The sequence below is a fragment of the Asterias amurensis genome, chromosome 7 (assembly GCF_032118995.1).
Source record: "Asterias amurensis chromosome 7, ASM3211899v1".
Taxonomy (NCBI): Eukaryota; Metazoa; Echinodermata; class Asteroidea; order Forcipulatida; family Asteriidae; genus Asterias; species Asterias amurensis.
In genome coordinates, this window is record NC_092654.1 from 20,702,056 (window position 1) to 20,720,384 (window position 18,329).

Sequence of the window (18,329 nt, forward strand, 5' to 3'; positions counted from 1 at the left end):
TGTCATGAGTTAAAACACATTAATGTGATTCATCATTGTCTTACCTCCCACTGATATCTCTGGATCCTCTTCAGAAGATTCCCCTGAAACAAGACAATATGATTTGATGAAACAAAATAACTTTACTAAAGTAATTGCCTGATGCAAAATAAACATCACAAAACTTTTCGAAATTGTTCATGTACATTTATTTGAAAAGCAAGACGCTTAAAAGGCAAGAATTTAATTATTCTTGTTGCACTGTTTGTCAGAAATATCAAATTCTGACACAAATAAAACAAATGTTTCAACAGTTAAATTACACTATGGTTTATTTATATTCTTTAGGGTGAAACGCCCTTGCCCATCATGTACTATATTTTAGTTTATCTTATTTCACTGTCCACTATAATTATTCATAAACAAGGCCAGTCATTCTCACCTCTCCTCGGGTTCTCTTTCTTGCCCTTGGAACCACCTGTTCGAAGAAAGAAAAAGGTACACGTTTGTCGAAACCGTCTTATCAATCTCAACATTTTTATCTCCACGCATTTACCTCAAACAGTAAACCATACGTACATGAAACCAGAGGCTGTTTTTATAAGCAATAGTGCATTTGTTAACAGTTTTAGTGTGTTTGTTACCTTTTCGCTTGCATTCACACATGTCACATCCGTCCTCATCAGTGGCCCAACCAAAGGGACAATACCTTCTACAACGCACTGGAGAACAGCCTAAAGAAGAACAAAAATAATGTTCAGGTTTCAACCAAGAACAAAATATATCGCATGATGTAGGATCTTGATACATTGCGTGGTACAATTATGTAGAGGTTTACAACTGTGTTGACTAAACAAGGTATTCATTAGTTACACAAACAAAACAATCAAAGGGGAGAAAAACAGCGTGCATGGAAACAAATGTCTTAACTAATCGATCACAATATAGGAAGGTTCAAAATGTTCCGCTGTTCATGGTGGTCATTTATAAGCAATTTATACAAAAATGTGTTCATCTTGTATAATGTTTTCTGTCTTTTTTTTTAGCTATCATTAAATCTACAGTGACTATCATTCCTCTCATATGACTCCTATACATAACCCAGCAACGGATTAATTTACCCTTTTTACACACGTGACCACAGCCATTAGAGCAACACAGCTGACCATCGTCACACTTCTTATCGGCTCCACACTCCTCCGAACAGATTCCGAAAACACCTTCAGGGACTTTGGGACACACGGCTGGAGAGTGAAACAAACAAGAAATCAAAAACACAGAAAGCAAAATAGACAGCTTCTTACAACGCTTGAAGCTTTTAAGGGTGAAGGATACACATACTGGGATAGATGCAAAACACTGCAAAACTAGCGTCGCACTTATGGAGGAGGTTCAATAAAACAATGATCTCACCCTGATTTCCACTTGGAGTATCGGTTTCATCTGACGGCGGCTGAACATCAGTTTCTACAAAAGGAGATCATTAATTCAGTCAAAATAGAAGATGAAAAGATGACAAACATCTAAATTCTTGTGATTAAACAGAATGATATCAATATAAACCACAAGGGAAACTGACTCGGTAAATTTTGAAATGATTTTTGGGGTTGAACAAAGAATTGACTAGAGTGGGATTCGAACCAACGACCTCCGGATTAACATGCGGGTATGATAATACACAAAGTATTGTTGAACAGTGTTAAGTTGATAACTGTGGACGCGTTCAACTAAAAAACAAAACTTTTAAAAGGGTTGATTTCAATTTCTGGTTGCTCTGTTGCCGATAATATGCAGTCTTTAATAACAATCGAACAAATTAAATCAATGGTTTTGTTAATCTCTGGTTTTCTGGGTTTTTTTTGCGAGAAACACTTTTACCAACTTGTCTAGTATTTGTCAAGACACAATTTTCACTGTAATTATTCAAAAACAAATGCAGTCACTCTCACCTTTCTTTGGCTTGTTGTTGTTGTTGTTAGGACGGTCTGTTTAGAGAGAGAGATTTAACAAACTTGAGATAATGACGAAGGCCTTTTAGCAAAATATAGAACAAGTTTCACACTTAAAGCTTTACCTCATTATGTTATACCACAGTAATTATTTACAAGACGTAAATGAAAAGCTCGGTTTGTTTTGTTGATGCAAAGTGGTAAGGCAGATCATATTTATCCATGTTTCCATTTCACCAAAACAATTATCTTACCTTTTCTTGGCTTTGGAGTGTCGGGTTTATCTGACGGCGGTGGAACATCAGTTTCTACAAAAGGAGGTAAAAAATTCAGTCAAAATAGAAGGCGAAAAGGTGACAAATGTATATTGTGATAACAGTTGATGTCATGAGTTAAAACACATTAATGTGATTCATCATTGTCTTACCTCCCACTGATATCTCTGGATCCTCTTCAGAAGATTCCCCTGAAACAAGACAATATGATTTGATGAAACAAAATAACTTTACTAAAGTAATTGCCTGATGCAAAATAAACATCACAAAACTTTTCGAAATTGTTCATGTACATTTATTTGAAAAGCAAGACGCTTAAAAGGCAAGAATTTAATTATTCTTGTTGCACTGTTTGTCAGAAATATCAAATTCTGACACAAATAAAACAAATGTTTCAACAGTTAAATTACACTATGGTTTATTTATATTCTTTAGGGTGAAACGCCCTTGCCCATCATGTACTATATTTTAGTTTATCTTATTTCACTGTCCACTATAGTTATTCATAAACAAGGCCAGTCATTCTCACCTCTCCTCGGGTTCTCTTTCTTGCCCTTGGAACCACCTGTTCGAAGAAAGAAAAAGGTACACGTTTGTCGAAACCGTCTTATCAATCTCAACATTTTTATCTCGACGCATTTACCTCAAACAGTAAACCATACGTACATGAAACCAGAGGCTGTTTTTATAAGCAATAGTGCATTTGTTAACAGTTTTAGTGTGTTTGTTACCTTTTCGCTTGCATTTACACATGTCACATCCGTCCTCATCAGTGGCCCAACCAAAGGGACAATACCTTCTACAACGCACTGGAGAACAGCCTAAAGAAGAACAAAAATAATATTCAGGTTTCAACCAAGAACAAAATATATCGCATGATGTAGGATCTTGAGACATTGTGTGGTACAATTCTGTAGAGGTTTACAACTGTGTTGACTAAACAAGGTATTCATTAGTTACACAAACAAAACAATCAAAGGGGAGAAAAACAGCGTGCATGGAAACAAATGTCTTAACTAATCGATCACAATATAGGAAGGTTCAAAATGTTCCGCTGTTCATGGTGGTCATTTATAAGCAATTTATACAAAAATGTGTTCATCTTGTATTATGTTTTCTGTCTTTTTTCTCAGCTATCATTAAATCTACAGTGACTATCATTCCTCTCATATGACTCCTATACATAACCCAGCAACGGATTAATTTACCCTTTTTACACACGTGACCACAGCCATTAGAGCAACACAGCTGACCATCGTCACACTTCTTATCGGCTCCACACTCCTCCGAACAGATTCCGAAAACACCTTCAGGGACTTTGGGACACACGGCTGAAGAGTGAAACAAAAAAGATATCAAAAACACAGAAAGCAAAATAGACAGCTTCTTACAACGCTTGAAGCTTTTAAGGGTGATTGATACACAGACTGATAGATGCAAAACACTGCAAAACTAGCGTCGCACTTATGGAGGAGGTTCAATAAAACAATGATCTCACCCTGATTTCCACTTGGAGTATCGGTTTTATCTGACGGCGGCTGAACATCAGTTTCTACAAAAGGAGATCATTAATTCGGTCAAAATAGAAGATGAAAATATGACAAACGTCTACATTATTGTGATTAAACAAAGTGATAACAATGTAAGGTTCAACAATGCAGGTTGATATTACTGTGGACGCCATGACTGAAAAGCAAGGACTTCAGGAATAATTCGCATTTTCTTGTTGCTCTTTTGTTAAAAAAATGAAATTCTGTAAGAAACAAAAACAAACTGTCTCCACACTTTTGAAAATCTCTGGTTTTCCTATTCTTTTGTTTGAGAACACTTTTACCAACTTGTCTTTGTCTGGACACACCTTTCACTTTAAGTATTCAAAACCAAAAGCAGTCATTCTCACCTGTCTTCGGCTTGTCGTTGTTGTTGTTGGGACGGTCTGTTTGGAGAGAGAAATAAACAACTTAAGATACTGACGAAGCCTTTTAGCAAAAAACAAACAAATTTACACAATAAAGTTTTAGATGTTATACCTTAGTAATTGTTTACAAGACGTAAATGAAAAGCTCGGTTTGTTTTGTTGATGCAAAGTGGTAAGGCAGATCATATTTATCCATGTTTCCATTTCACCAAAACAATTATCTTACCTTTTCTTGGCCTTGGAGTGGCGGGTTTATCTGACGGCGGTTGAACATCAGTTTCTACAAAAGGAGATAAAAAATTCAGTCAAAATAGAAGGCGAAAAGGTGACAAATGTATATTGTGATAACAGTTGATGTCATGAGTTAAAACACATTAATGTGATACATCATTGTCTTACCTCCTACTGATATCTCTGGATCCTCTTCAGAAGACTCCCCTGCAACAAGACAATATGATTTGATGAAACAAAATAACTTTACTAAAGTAATTGCCTGATGCAAAATAAACATTACAAAACTTTTCGAAATTGTTCATGTACATTTATTTGAAAAGCAAGATGCTTAAAAGGCAAGAATTTAATTATTCTTGATGCACTGTTTGTCAGAAATATCAATAATGATAATGATAATGATAATGATAATGATAATGATAATGATAATGATAATGATAATGACAATGACAATGACAATGACAATGACAATGACAATGACAATGACAATGACAATGACAATGACAATGACAATGACAATGACTATGATTATGATAATGATAATGATAATGATAATGATAATGATAATGATAATGATAATGATAATGATAATGATAATGATAATGATAATGATAATGATAATGATAATGATAATGATAATAATAACAAAAATAATAAAAATAACACTAATAATAATAATAATATAGGTTTTCTCGGTCAAATTCGGAACTTAGCAGTCAATTTCATTTCCATGCGTTCGATTTAAAGCTGTTTTGCCTCTCCGGTTGTTACTGCGTTTCAAATTCAGAATGTGGCCATTCAATTTCGTTTTGAGTCAAGACAAATTCCTTTAGCACTCTGCTCAATTTAGCGTATCACTATTCTTTTTCGTGTCACACACACCTCAAGAAGCGTCTGCGAATTTGAATGCTGCTTTGATGAATTGCTAAATTGAATGATTATTTTGTTAAATCGAATGACGCAACATTACATTTGACTGATCATAAACCAAATTGAATGACCTTTTTCAGTAGCATTCGATTTCGAGCGAAATAGATTAGCTTGATGGTTAAATTGGCTGCTCATTTTCCGAAATTGACCGAGAAAACCTATAAGAATAACCCGTTTTTATACAGCGCTTTTCACACCCGGAGGGCGTCCCGAAGCGCTTCACATTGTTACCCTGGTCACTGGGCCTTAAATCATTCCTTAAACCATCTCAGCTCCCCGAGTATGCAGCCTGTGCAACATTATTATGCGCTACTCGGCTAAATCAATCACAGAAACCATCACTGCCCTCACAGGTACCCATTTACCCCTGGGTGGAGAGAAGCAATTATAGTTAAGTGTCTTGCTCAGGGACCGGGATTCGAACCCACACTCTGCTGAACAGAAGCATCAGAGCTTGAGTAAGCAAGTTTCACCACTCATGCATCATTCAATAAATAATGTTTATACTATAAAATCGTGGAGTCTCGATTACAATATAGAATTCTGCTTGATGTTTCGTTTGTTATTCGTTGTATAGATGCAAAACAGTGCAAAACGTGCTTTTCGCACTTAGACCTTATGCACATGACGTCATGTCAAAAGTAGGTTGTTCACTGTTGGCCTATCCTCTGCGCCGCGCGTACAAACCTATGCGTTTCGATTGTGATCGTCACCGTGTCACCTCTAAGATGGCGGCGGGATGACGTCACCGCATAAGGTCTGGAGGAGTCTCAATAAAAACCTTTTCGTAACGACTGGATTTGGATTTTGATTTGGCTCAGGCTAGGTTGTCGTTTTGACAAAATTGCGCGTGCTTTATTTTTTATTTTTTTATTGTACTGCTTTGCGTATACGCGCCCAGGGTTTCAGACGAGAGAATGAAGCCTCAAGCCGAATCCACGGCCGAAGCCGTCGTTTCGAAAAGGGCATATATGTCAAGAAATAAAAAGATCTAACCTTGATTTTCACTTGGAGTATCGGTTTCATCTGACGGCGGCTGAACATCAGTTTCTACAAAAGTAGATCATTAATTCAGTCAAAACAGAAGATGGACAGATAACAAACGGCTACATTATTGTGATTAAACAGAGCGATAACAACGTAAGGTTCAACAATGCAGGTTGATATTACTGTGGACGCCATAACTGAAAAGCAAGGACTTCAGGAATAATTCGCATTTTCTTGTTGCTCTTTTGTTAAAAAAATGAATTTCTGTAAGAAACAAACCAAACTGTTTTAACACTTTTGAAAATCTCTGGTTTTCTTATTCTTTTGTTTGAGAACACTTTTACAAACTTGTCTTTGTCTGGACACACCTTTCACTTTAATTATTCAAAACCAAAAGCAGTCATTCTCACCTGTCTTTGGCTTGTCGTTGTTGTTGTTGGGACGGTCTGTTTGGAGAGAGAAATAAACAACTTAAGATACTGACGAAGCCTTTTAGCAAACAAAACAAATTTACACAATGAAGTTTTAGATGTTATACCTTAGTAATTGTTTACAAGACGTAAATGAAAAGCTCGGTTTGTTTTGTTGATGCAAAGTGGTAAGGCAGATCATATTGATCCATGCTTCCATTTCACCAAAACAATTATCTTACCTTTTCTTGGCCTTGGAGTGTCGGGTTTATCTGACGGCGGTTGAACATCAGTTTCTACAAGGGGAGTCAAAATAGAAAGTGAAAAGGTGGTAAACATCTAGTGTGATTAAAGTTGACTTCATGAGTTAAAACACATCAATGTGATTCATCGTTGTCTTACCTCCTACTGATATCTCTGGATCCTCTTCAGAAGATTCCCCTGCAACAAGACAATATGATTTGATGAAACAAAATATCTTTACTAAAGTAATTGCCTGATGCGAAATAAACATTACAAACTTTTCGAAATTGTTCATGTACATTTGTTTGAAAAGCAAGGACTCTTAAAGGGCATGAATTTAATTATTCTTGTTGCACTGTTTGTCAGAAATATCTAATTCTGACACAAATAAATAATTGTTTCAACAGTAAAATTACATTATGGTGTGTTAATATTCTTTAGGGTGAAACGCCCTTGGCCATCATGTACTCTATTTTAGTTTATCTTATGTCCACTATAATTATTCATAAACAAGGCCATTCATTCTCACCTTTCCTCGGATTCTTATTCTTGCCACCTGTTCGAAGAAAGAAAAAGATACACGTTTGTCGAAACCATCTTATCGCATTTACCTCAAACAGTAAACCATACGTACATGAAACCAGATGCTGTTTTTATAAGTAATAGTGCATTTGTTAACAGTTTTAGTGTGTCTGTTACTTTTTCGCTTGCATTTACACATATCACATTCGTTCTCATCAGTGGCCCAACCAAAAGGACAATACCTTCTACAACGCACTGGAGAACAGCCTAAAGAAGAAAATAACTAATATTCAGGTTTCAACCAAGAACAAAATATATCACATGATGTAGGATCTTGAGACATTGTGTGGTACAATTCTGTAGAGGTTTACAACTATGCAGATCAAACAAGGTTGAAGTGAGTTACACGTATATTTTTTCATACACCTGACCCACTTACGGATTAATTTTACTTTTAAATAAAAACATCCTTCTAAGTAAGGGCTCATTGCACACGGGGAGGTATCACTTGTACTATACGATACTTAATGGCAAGAGGTACATTAAATCAGACGCTGTTATTGTATAACTATTTATGTTGGTATTAAAGGCAGTGGACACTATTGGTAACTACTCAAAATAATTATTGGCATAAAACCTTTCTTGGTGACGAGTAATGGGGAGAGGTTGATGGTATAAAACATTGTGAGACACGGTTCCCTCTGAAGTGCCATAGTTTTCGAGAAAGAAGTAATTTTCCACGAATTTGATTTCGAGACCACATATTTAGAACTTGAGGTCTCGAAATCAACCATCTAAACGCACACAGCTTCGTGTGACAAGGGTGTTTTTTTCTTTCATTATTATCTCGCAACTTCGATGACCGATTGAGCTCAAATTTTCACAAGTTTGTTATTTTATGCATATTGTTGAGATACACGAACTGTGAAGGCTAGTCTTTGACAATTACCAATAGTGTCCACTGCCTTTAAAACAGCTTGAATGTGTTCATTACCGTTTCGGTTGCATTTACATTTCTCGCATCCGTTCTTATCAGTGGCCCGACCGAAAGGACACAATTTTTTACAACGCACTGGAGCACAGCCTAAAGAAGAAAATAAATAATATTCAGGTTTCAGCCAAGAACAAAATATCACATTATGTAGGATCTTGAGACAATAATGTAAAGACCAAGAAACAAGGTTTTCATTAAATGTACAGATTTTCTTTCTCTTCAAAAAGAAGCATTTATTATAAAACAAGCGGCTTTAAGAATCGGGCATACTCAAATCACCCAAATAGCAACAAAACGTGAGTACCAGACTTTGGAATGTGTTATAAATGTTGTATACATTCACGCAACAAAGAAACCAAAAGGGAGGAAAACATCATTGAGAATTGTTTTCTTACTGATCGATCATATTGGAATGTTTAAGATGTTCCGTTGTTCAATGTTCCCTTTTGGTCACTTATAAACAATAGCAAGTATTTGTTAATCTGGGAAATACCTTTATTTTTCTTAGCGGTCATTAAATGTCCCGTGATCATCATTACTCTCCAACATACTCCTACACATAACCCAGCAACGGATTAATTTACCTTTTTTGCACACGTGACCACATCCATTAGAGCAACACAGCTGACCATCGTCACACTTCTGCTCGGGCCCACACTCCTCAACACAAATACCACCAGCATCTTTAGGGACTACGGGACACACTGCCGAAGAGAGAAACAAACAAGAAATCAAAAACACAGAAAGTAGGCAGCTTCTACAAAGACCAAATTTAAGTGCTGCGCGAAGCTCTTAATGGTGGAAAGATTTAGAAAAGTACCGACTACTGATAGCTACTTGTAGGTACAACTTTGTGTAAATCTCTTTGAGAAAGACTACTGGTAGTGAAGAAAGTGGCCGTTGGTATTAGACGATGTGACCTTTGACGTCAAACGAAAACCATGATATGATTCGCGCGCATACCGCCGGGCAAAACCTTTGTGTTTTGACAGCCAGCTAGAAAGTGTACGCAATCTTACTATGACTACGCAACTCATCAGTGCCCGGCGAAACATGACGTATATAGTGTTTTGTCAACAGAGGGCGGTTTGAATGTAAACATAGGTCACATCGTCTATAGTATCCTTATTGAACAATAAGTATGATTCTTGTACTTATACTGCTTAAATCATACTAAGGAATATTAATTACATTACACGCATGCTGCACTTTCATTTCATGAATAATAATAAATGTATAATAATAAATGTATAATGTCGTGCATTAATTTTAGAGACTGAGTTTTACCTCCCATGCATCATTTAAAGGCACTGGACAATATTGGTAAATACTCAAAATAATTATTAGCATAAAACCTTACTTGGTAACGAGTAATCGGGAGCTGTCTATAGTATAAAACGATGTGAGAAACGGCTCCCTCTGAAGTAACGTAGTTTTCGAGAAAGAAAAATAAATTCACGACTTTGATTTCGAGCCCTCAGAATAAGATTTTGAGGTCTCGAAATCAAGCACCTGAGAGCACACAACTTCGTGTGACAAGGGTGTTTTTTTCTTTCATTATTATCTTGCAGCTTCCGACCAATTGAGCTCAACTTTTCACAGATTTTTCAGTTTATGCATATAGGTTGAGATACACCAAGTGTGAAGACTGGCCGTTGACAATTACCAATAGTGCCCAGTGTCTTTAAATAAGGGAATCAATGTTATGTGTGGTGAAGAGGTTTTCAACTAGTAGTGGTTTAAACCCGCCGTGGCCTGGTTCTTGATAATTTACCTCGACGAAATTATCAAGAACGAGGCCACGACGGGTTTAAACCACTATTTGAAAACCGATTCACCACACTTTGATTCCCATTCATAAATACCTAAGATAGTTTCGCGTCGCGTGGGGGTGTTTAAACCTTTGATAATGACCAGTAAAAAGTGTTGAAACATGGACGTGACACGCGAGCTTGCACCTGTGCTTATAAGACAGTTTCTTCATTCCTATTGGTCGAGAGCAACGGCCGGGACAGTTGTGCCACATCACGCGATACGCGCGACGCGCACATCAATCTCTTCATAAGGAGTTGTTTACCCGAGGGCCTTCCCATTTCATAGCTGGAGGGGTGCTGTGTTGAAAGAAATTATTGAACAATGGGAGACTTTGAGGCGCTAGGTGGCAGCAGACTTACCAGGAAATGTCCATTGTTTACGTAGCTCTGAGCGTTCGCACATGACCGAGAACAATGGATTTTACCTGGTAAGTCTGCTGCCACCAAGCGTCCCAAAATTATCCCATTATAATATTTGCATTTATTTTACTTTTTGACACAAAGTGTTGATGTTTTTTGATTGAAAAGGTTGTTGTGAATGACCACGTTTTGTTTGCCACCGCCATTTGTTTTATACAAAACACTGCAAAACTGGCTTCGCACTTTATGGAGGAGGTTCAATAAAACACTGCTAACAAATACAATGATATCTCCCTGACTTCCACTTGGGTTATTGGTTTCATCTAACGGCGGCTGAACATCAGTTTCTACAAAAGGAGATCATTAAATCAGTCAAAATAAAAAGTGAATAGGTATCAAAAAGCAATAATTGTGATAACACTTCACTTCATGAATATCGAACATTTTAATATTATTCGTCGTTGCCTTACCTGCAGCGAGTAAATCTGGAACCACTATGGAAGTTTCTCCTGCAACAAGAAAGAGGAGTTGATGAAACAAAATATATTTTTAATAGTGAAACGTTTGTCTGATGCATATCAAAATTAACTGCTTTAAAATTGCTCTAAAATTGCAAAGGTCGTGGGTTCGGATCCCATCCCAAATAAATATATTTGTTTTACGAGCTCGGGAAACTACAACATTACTAAGACACGTGGGTGTATATGGGTAAAACTGAAATTGATGATATTCTCCCCAAAATAAAGAGTGTTTCTTACTTTCAAAAAAACATACCGAAAAACAAAAATCTCAAATTGATAGGAGTCTTATGGATCGACCCAACCTAAATCACACGAATAAGGGCAGTCACCAGTCTCTCGCATTTCAATACAGTGTTCATCACTTGATTTTCCCAGGGTCACTGTTACTGTATTTTGATGTTAGGGCTGCACGAGTCTAACTTGGCCGTTAAGTGACGTCATGTAGCACGCCCTGCGCCCCGGGCGCTAATTTGTTTTTCTCCAAACGACATCTATACTATTAAAAGCGTAACCTGCGCCATCTTGGATTGAAAATTAGAAGGTCCAGTGGTATGGCATCCTTGTGGAATCCAACACGGTTGTTTGTGTGGAATTCAATACGTTTGTGTGGTTTCAGACGTCGGGTTGCAAGTCTGCAAAACCCGGATCCAAACTCGCACTTACAAGTCATGTGATTGGAGGAAGTTTGGGCGGCGACCGTGCGTCAACCACTGGTCGATGTTGTTACCAGACTTCCTAGAAATCTTTCTGACAGGCGACTCATTGGACAGTGTTTCGCAAATGGTGCTCCGGATTGGTTCATTCATTGCCCCTTGCCCGCCCACCCGCCATTCGATCCGCCCTTTTTGGTCAGGTTACTTTCGTGTTGTACTAAGCATGGTTCTCCGGATTGGTTCATTCATTGCCGCGCAGGGTCGAAAGGGTCAAAGAGGCTGGGTGCCAGGACAAAACCGAAACCAATCTCACGAATTTGACCGAATTTGCATTGAATGGATGAAGTACCGTGGATTGATGTTTCGCAGGCGACCATGTGTCAACCACTGGTCGACGTTGTTATCAGACTTCCTAGAAATCCTTCTGCGGGTGACTCATTTGTTGAAAAGATTAAATGGAGAATATTTATAAAAAAGCATTCTCTTCCAAACGGCATGAGAATTATCATGATGAACAAGGATGGGATCAAACGGAAGCTTAATAATTTGGAAACATTGGGTAGGGCCGGCTATAGGTTGGAAGGTGTCTAAGGGAACTTTACAATTAATAACATTTTGGGGGTGGGGGGCCTTACACAAAGAGCCATTCTGGTCAGTATATTGTGAGTGGTGTGTTGTCTGGTTTGAGACAGGCCACCTGTTGCTTGGTGAAGAAGGTCGCCGTGGGACCACTTTAGGTTGACAGTGGGTGGCAACCTTGGACCTTTTGCCAGTAAACTCAAATGGGTACATGAATACCGTTTTAGAATACGGTCTGTTCATGGAGGTATAATGTTGCAGTTTCAAAGTTTAACCATGGAGGTAGAATTGTGAAACCATTCCTTACTCTTTGGTGAAACTTATACACGTACGTCAAAGGCTGTTTTGAAGCTGTACAAAAAGAACTTTGCTTTGCATTTGGTCAAAGTTGTTAAGCAAAACGACATTAAGTTTCCTTTTGAATAAGTCCATTCACAAAATTGGTTAGAGCAGTGTGTCGGTCAGGTCTCAGAATGTACATTTTGCCAAATCCATTTTGAAGCCTAATTTAGCCATCGGCCCGTCGAGTTGGTTACTGATGGAGATAATATTAACAAAAGAGACCTCGTGCGGCTGAATGGGGTACATTTGTAGGAGTTTGTCTATTGATCCAAACTGGACGTAACAAACCCTAAACATGACTTGACATGCTTTCTGAAAGTGAAATAAGTTAGAGAAAATTAAGGAGTGGGGACGAGTTTATCGTTTTTATTTAGTTTGTACGATATAGGGTTCCAGAGATATGGGATACATGAAGGTTTGTTCCTAGAGCAGCGTGAACATGAACGCGGTCAGAAATTGTGTCGTTTGTCGTTAAATTTCGCGAGATGCAATAAGCCCAAAGTGACAATAAAAAAAAAACAGACCTGCCAAGTCTCACGCATTAGGCGTGAGACTCACGCATTTGGGCTCTGTCTCACGCTCACACGCACATCAACCATTATTGGGGCGAGATCGGGAAAAAAAAATAAACGACATTTTTTGTACAAAATTTGTACAAACAGAGCGCAAATTTGCAGATTGGGCACGCTTTTGCTCATCCAGTAGGTTCAGCTCAAATTCGGCAGAGCGCAAAACGCTTATTGCGCACAAGTTTGTTCCGATTCTTTTAGCAAATTCGTTGAAATGCGCTCCACTAGCGAAGACACAACAGGCAGAAGAAGTGAGCGATTGATTTTGGACATCATTTTTAGTCTATTTTTTTCAAGTTTGGAAGGATATAATCTGACACAATCGAACCTCCACATTAACCATCAACATCTCCTGTGTACCTCAAGTGAGTTTTAATTATTCTGAGGAGGTTTTTGATGCATTTTGAAACACTTTTTGTCCACAATTAAATTTCACATTGTTTTATTTTATGTAAAACAAAAAAACAAAAAAAAGGTTGGGCGGCGATTTAAAAAGGCCTTCTTAAACTGGCAATTTTTTTCCGGGGGGATGGGGGTTGAGCTTTGAAAAATCTCACACATAGCTAGCCTCTGGACTTGGCATCTCTGCCTGCAAACCACTTTTTTGACGTTCACGTTAAGTGCTCCCGTTATACATGCAGCCTATTGACCAGAAAGTTTACAAGACCAATTCAGATGAGAATAAACTAAAAAGAGGCCTACGCTCTAACCGCCCCCGCCCCCCCCCCGGAAAAAAAAAAACAGTAGATAAATTAGATTTGTGGCACACAGCATGTTCCAAAAACACGCTTTACTTATAGTGCTGTAGCAACGCTATGTATCGTGGGACGTAAAAATGTCATTTTTGACGATGCTTTTTAAAAAGGAAATGCAAGCATTATGAATGTATATTGAGTGTGTGGAGAAAGTTTTGGTAGTGTAGTACAAAAGAAACTTTAGTTATTGCTGGCTAACGGTCAGTTTCACCTATCAACGCTGATTTGAAAAACGTGTAACGTTAGGGAGGCCCAACATAATAGACCCCTATAAGGATCACGGGGAGCCTTATAGTTTCTAGATGCATAAGGTACGTCGTCTAACCCAAAACGAGGTGGGTACAGCCACTGCAAGTAGTGGTGGACGTGCGAAATATCTTCATTTTGGGTTAGAATTATGACGCCATGCATAAATATTGAGAGAGGCGTATAACACCCTCACCCACATTTCGAAATATTTGTGTAAAGGATTTTTATATCCTAGCGGGGTGCCGCGCGAAGCGCGGCATCCCGCTAGTTGCAATGATTTGATAAATGAGATGGCCAATTTCATAATACCTCCCATGCATCATTTAAAGGCACTGGACAATATTGGTAATTAATACTCAAAAGAAATTATTGGCAAAAAAACCTTACTTGGTAAAGAGTAATCGGGAGCGGTTGATAGTAAAACACAGTGTGAGAAACGGTTCCCTCTGAAGTAACGTAGTTTTCGAGAAAGAAAACACATTCCACGAATTTGATTTCGAGACCTCAGAATAAGATGTTGAGGTCTCGAAATCAAGCACATGAGAGCAAACAACTTCGTGTGACAAGGGTATTCTTTGATTATTTTCTTGCAACTTTCGACCAATTATAAAGCTAAAATTTTCACAGATTTTCAGTATATGGATACGTTGAGATACACAAAGTGAGAAGACTGGTCGTTGACAATTACCAAAGGTGTCCAGTGTCTTTAAATTATAATTAAAGAAAGCCTAGGTTGCATTTACAAATTACAATTCTGTACCACGTTTTGTTTGCTCGCGCCGTTTGTTTTATACAAAACACTGCAAAACTGGCTTCGCACTTAAATGGAGGAGGTTCATAAAACACTGTTAACAAATACAATGATCTCACCCTGACTTTCACGTCGGGTATCAGTTTCATCTAACGGCGGCTGAACATCAGTTTCTACAAAAAGAGATCATTAAATCAGTCAACATAAAAAGTGAACAGGTATCAAAAAGCTATAATTGTGATAACACTTCACTTCATGAAAATCAAACAATCTTTATATGATTCGTCATTGCCTTACCTGCATCGGGTAACACTAGATCCACTACAGGAACTACCCCTGCAACAAGAGAGAGTAGTGGATGAAACAAAATACATTATTAATACTGAAACATCTGTCTGATGCATATCAATAACTGCTCTAGAGTTGCTCTAAAATTCCAAAGGTCATGGCTTCAGAGTACAGAACCAATACAAAAGGATTTCGTGAGTAATGCCGTAAAATTATATTTGAAAGAATTGGTGACATTTTACCTTATCAATTCAATGTATAGTTAAAGTGAAACTTTATTCTCCCAAAAAAAACTTCCGGTCTGAACAGGAAGTCAATGTCAAATGATGGCACACTCTATGTAGTGTTTTATTTACATTAAAAATATGATGGATTAGAGTTTGTTTAAATACTTGTTTGATCGGGATTTATAATTTGTCAAATAAAAACGTCATCTTCCGGTTTTAAACGGATGTCAAGGTCAAAGAGGGTCAAGTTCAATGTGTGACTGTCATCCTGCTCATTTCTGCCTAGCACAAAACTGTTAATGAATATTTTCTGCTTAAGCAGCTCTATCGAGGTTGGGCTGATGTGTGGATTCAACGTGTGGTTCGTTAGTTATGAGTTGGTACAAGTTTTTAAATTGTAGTTACTGTCATGCCAAACCTGATGACGTCATCTTTACATCATCAACTTCGTGTCGTCTTGATTTTGAGGTTCAATTGACTGAGAAGTGTCAAGTTCACGTGTAATCTTGAATGATGCCCCTCCAAACATACCAAGGCAACTTTTGACCTTCCAGTACGACCGGAAGTAAAGGTCGTATGATTATGTCTTTAACATTTAAAGTGGGGGAGACAAAGTATGTAATTCTTTAACACAATTTTATAATGGTTAATGAAGGATGAGTATGATTCATCAAAATTTACACCTACCTGTTTCCTCCGTCAATTGAGTACCTATCGATGATAAAATAAGGAAGAGTGTTTTAGTTACATTTTAGTGGCATTTCGTTACTTGTTTGAAGTACTTAGTTGTTGAAGTTTTTGTTTTAGATTGCTTTTATTTTGGTGACAAAACAATTGCTGATGAGCGGCTGCTCTATTGAGTGATTCTAAAGTAACATTTCAACATTAAGTGATGTTTGTTAACCTAATACGAGTATTGACTAGACAGGAAGACCTATCAATGATGTGACCTCTGACGTCACTCGAAAACCATAACATGATTCGCGCGAGTACCGCCGGACAAAACCTTTGTGTTTTAGCAGCCAGCTAGAAAGTGTATTCACTCTTACCATGACTACGCGTCTTTTTGCCCGGCGAAACATGATGTACATAGAGTGTTGTGTCAACAGAGGGCGGTTTGAATGTAAACATGAGTCACATCGTCTATACTGGAAGCTAAGTTGGCAGAGTGATAACACAAGAATCCGGAGGTCAATAGTTTAAAATTCGCTCTTTTGAATTGTTCTTTTGAACTTGTCTTACCTGTCTCTAGAATGAGTTCTGCAAAGTAAAAAAATATACAAAGCATCCATTAAAAGTATTTAATAACACATTGTCAAACAACAGCAATTTCAACATTGAAGTTGATTGAGATGGATCACAAATCATGCTATCATTAAATTCAAAATTAATGAAATTGACAAAAACGCAGCAATAATGTATGCTTAAACATACTTAACTAGACTTGAGTATTATATTGTGAAGTCTTACCAAAAACGTTATTTGTTGAGGTGTTGGCTTGTTTTGATTTAATTCTGTTTTCTTCTCTTTTTTGTCTAGATACTTATATAAAAAAAAAATTATTTCGTCGTTTCTTTTTCTCCATTGTATTATTGTATTGAGGTAGCTTTCTTTTATGCAAATTGCAAAGATAGTAGGGTATTTCACTCATTTACCCCGAAGTTACATAAATCTGGATTGTATAAAGATAGTATAGATCACTAGTTTCACTCATTTACATTTGAGTAAGGGAGTACGTACCAATTTAACCGCCCGAGAGCTAGGCCGAATCTGGCCGAATCTAGGGGTTCGCCCCTATCAAGGCTTTCACAAAAGAAATGACGGGTGTCTACTAAGTGGACCGTAAAATAGTTGCCTAATTCACTCATTTACGTTTAAGTAGCATTACTTGATCGTTCAAAAGCACTGCCAACTTTGTTACCCCCGATCACTGGGCCTTAAAACATTCCTTAAACCATCTCAGCTCCATGATGGGAATAAACAGTTAGAAAACAAAAACTGCAAATATTCTTACTTGGAATAATATCAACGGGCCATCTCCATTCGACACAGTAATCATACCCTCCGGCGAATCCGATGTATCGATAGTTGATGGGAATGCCTACAGAGTCCGTGAAGTCCATCAGTATCTTGGGGTCTCCCAGGCGGGTGATTTGGATGTGAGGTCCTGAAGCCTCGATACAGTAGGACACGAATTCATCACAGTTTAGGGTGTCCTTTGCCTCGACGACCTCGATCTCTTCTCCGTGCATATGGCGGCGGAGTACGATCATGCTATTTTCGTCATATCCAAATACTATTAAAAAGAAAAAGAAAAAAAAACCGTATTTATACCGAGTGTATGGTTATGTGCAGTCATAACGGATGTTGGTACTTTCAAAGATACAAACAATATACATACATTTACAGACACTGTTTGCAGATAAGTAGAAAGCTTCCCTTAAAATGCTCAGGTGCCGTAGCTTTGTGTAGTAAGTAAAGCAAGTCGTGTTAATGTTACGGTAAAAACATGAGGTTACCTGCTGGAATCCTGTTTGTGGGGGGGGGGGGCAATCGGCGGGATGGTGCATTTAGTTTGCCTGACCCTTCAAAAACACATTACCTTAATTAAAAATGTATTTTAATTGTGTTTACCCATACACCGATGTGTGTTAGCACTGTATACTCAGTACTTTCCCGAGTCCTTATGGTATTAGGGAGATTGTTCCAAAACATTGGACCAGCTATGACTGAAAGCTTTTTGACCAAGAACTTCATTTGTTCGGGGTTAGTGGCTCTTTGCA

The 18,329-nt window shown here is 37.8% G+C and overlaps 1 protein-coding gene across 1 annotated transcript in view; it reads right to left on the bottom strand.

The window, feature by feature from the left end:
• The window catches only part of LOC139939589 (uncharacterized), an 84,564-nt gene that overhangs the window by 50,789 nt on the left and 15,446 nt on the right, over window positions 1–18,329 (bottom strand). The window contains exons 8-35 of the mRNA XM_071935601.1: window positions 17,561–17,842; window positions 16,789–16,806; window positions 16,234–16,257; window positions 15,329–15,367; window positions 15,151–15,204; window positions 11,083–11,121; window positions 9,023–9,142; window positions 8,439–8,528; window positions 7,452–7,478; window positions 7,082–7,120; window positions 6,922–6,975; window positions 6,680–6,715; window positions 6,279–6,332; window positions 4,521–4,559; window positions 4,348–4,401; window positions 4,104–4,139; window positions 3,702–3,755; window positions 3,412–3,534; window positions 2,935–3,024; window positions 2,733–2,768; window positions 2,356–2,394; window positions 2,183–2,236; window positions 1,929–1,964; window positions 1,393–1,446; window positions 1,101–1,223; window positions 624–713; window positions 422–457; window positions 45–83 (exon numbers count right to left, since the gene is read on the bottom strand). Coding sequence (XP_071791702.1) covers window positions 45–83; window positions 422–457; window positions 624–713; window positions 1,101–1,223; window positions 1,393–1,446; window positions 1,929–1,964; window positions 2,183–2,236; window positions 2,356–2,394; window positions 2,733–2,768; window positions 2,935–3,024; window positions 3,412–3,534; window positions 3,702–3,755; window positions 4,104–4,139; window positions 4,348–4,401; window positions 4,521–4,559; window positions 6,279–6,332; window positions 6,680–6,715; window positions 6,922–6,975; window positions 7,082–7,120; window positions 7,452–7,478; window positions 8,439–8,528; window positions 9,023–9,142; window positions 11,083–11,121; window positions 15,151–15,204; window positions 15,329–15,367; window positions 16,234–16,257; window positions 16,789–16,806; window positions 17,561–17,842 — 1,779 coding nt within the window. The remainder of the gene's footprint in view (window positions 1–44; window positions 84–421; window positions 458–623; window positions 714–1,100; window positions 1,224–1,392; window positions 1,447–1,928; window positions 1,965–2,182; window positions 2,237–2,355; window positions 2,395–2,732; window positions 2,769–2,934; window positions 3,025–3,411; window positions 3,535–3,701; window positions 3,756–4,103; window positions 4,140–4,347; window positions 4,402–4,520; window positions 4,560–6,278; window positions 6,333–6,679; window positions 6,716–6,921; window positions 6,976–7,081; window positions 7,121–7,451; window positions 7,479–8,438; window positions 8,529–9,022; window positions 9,143–11,082; window positions 11,122–15,150; window positions 15,205–15,328; window positions 15,368–16,233; window positions 16,258–16,788; window positions 16,807–17,560; window positions 17,843–18,329) is intronic.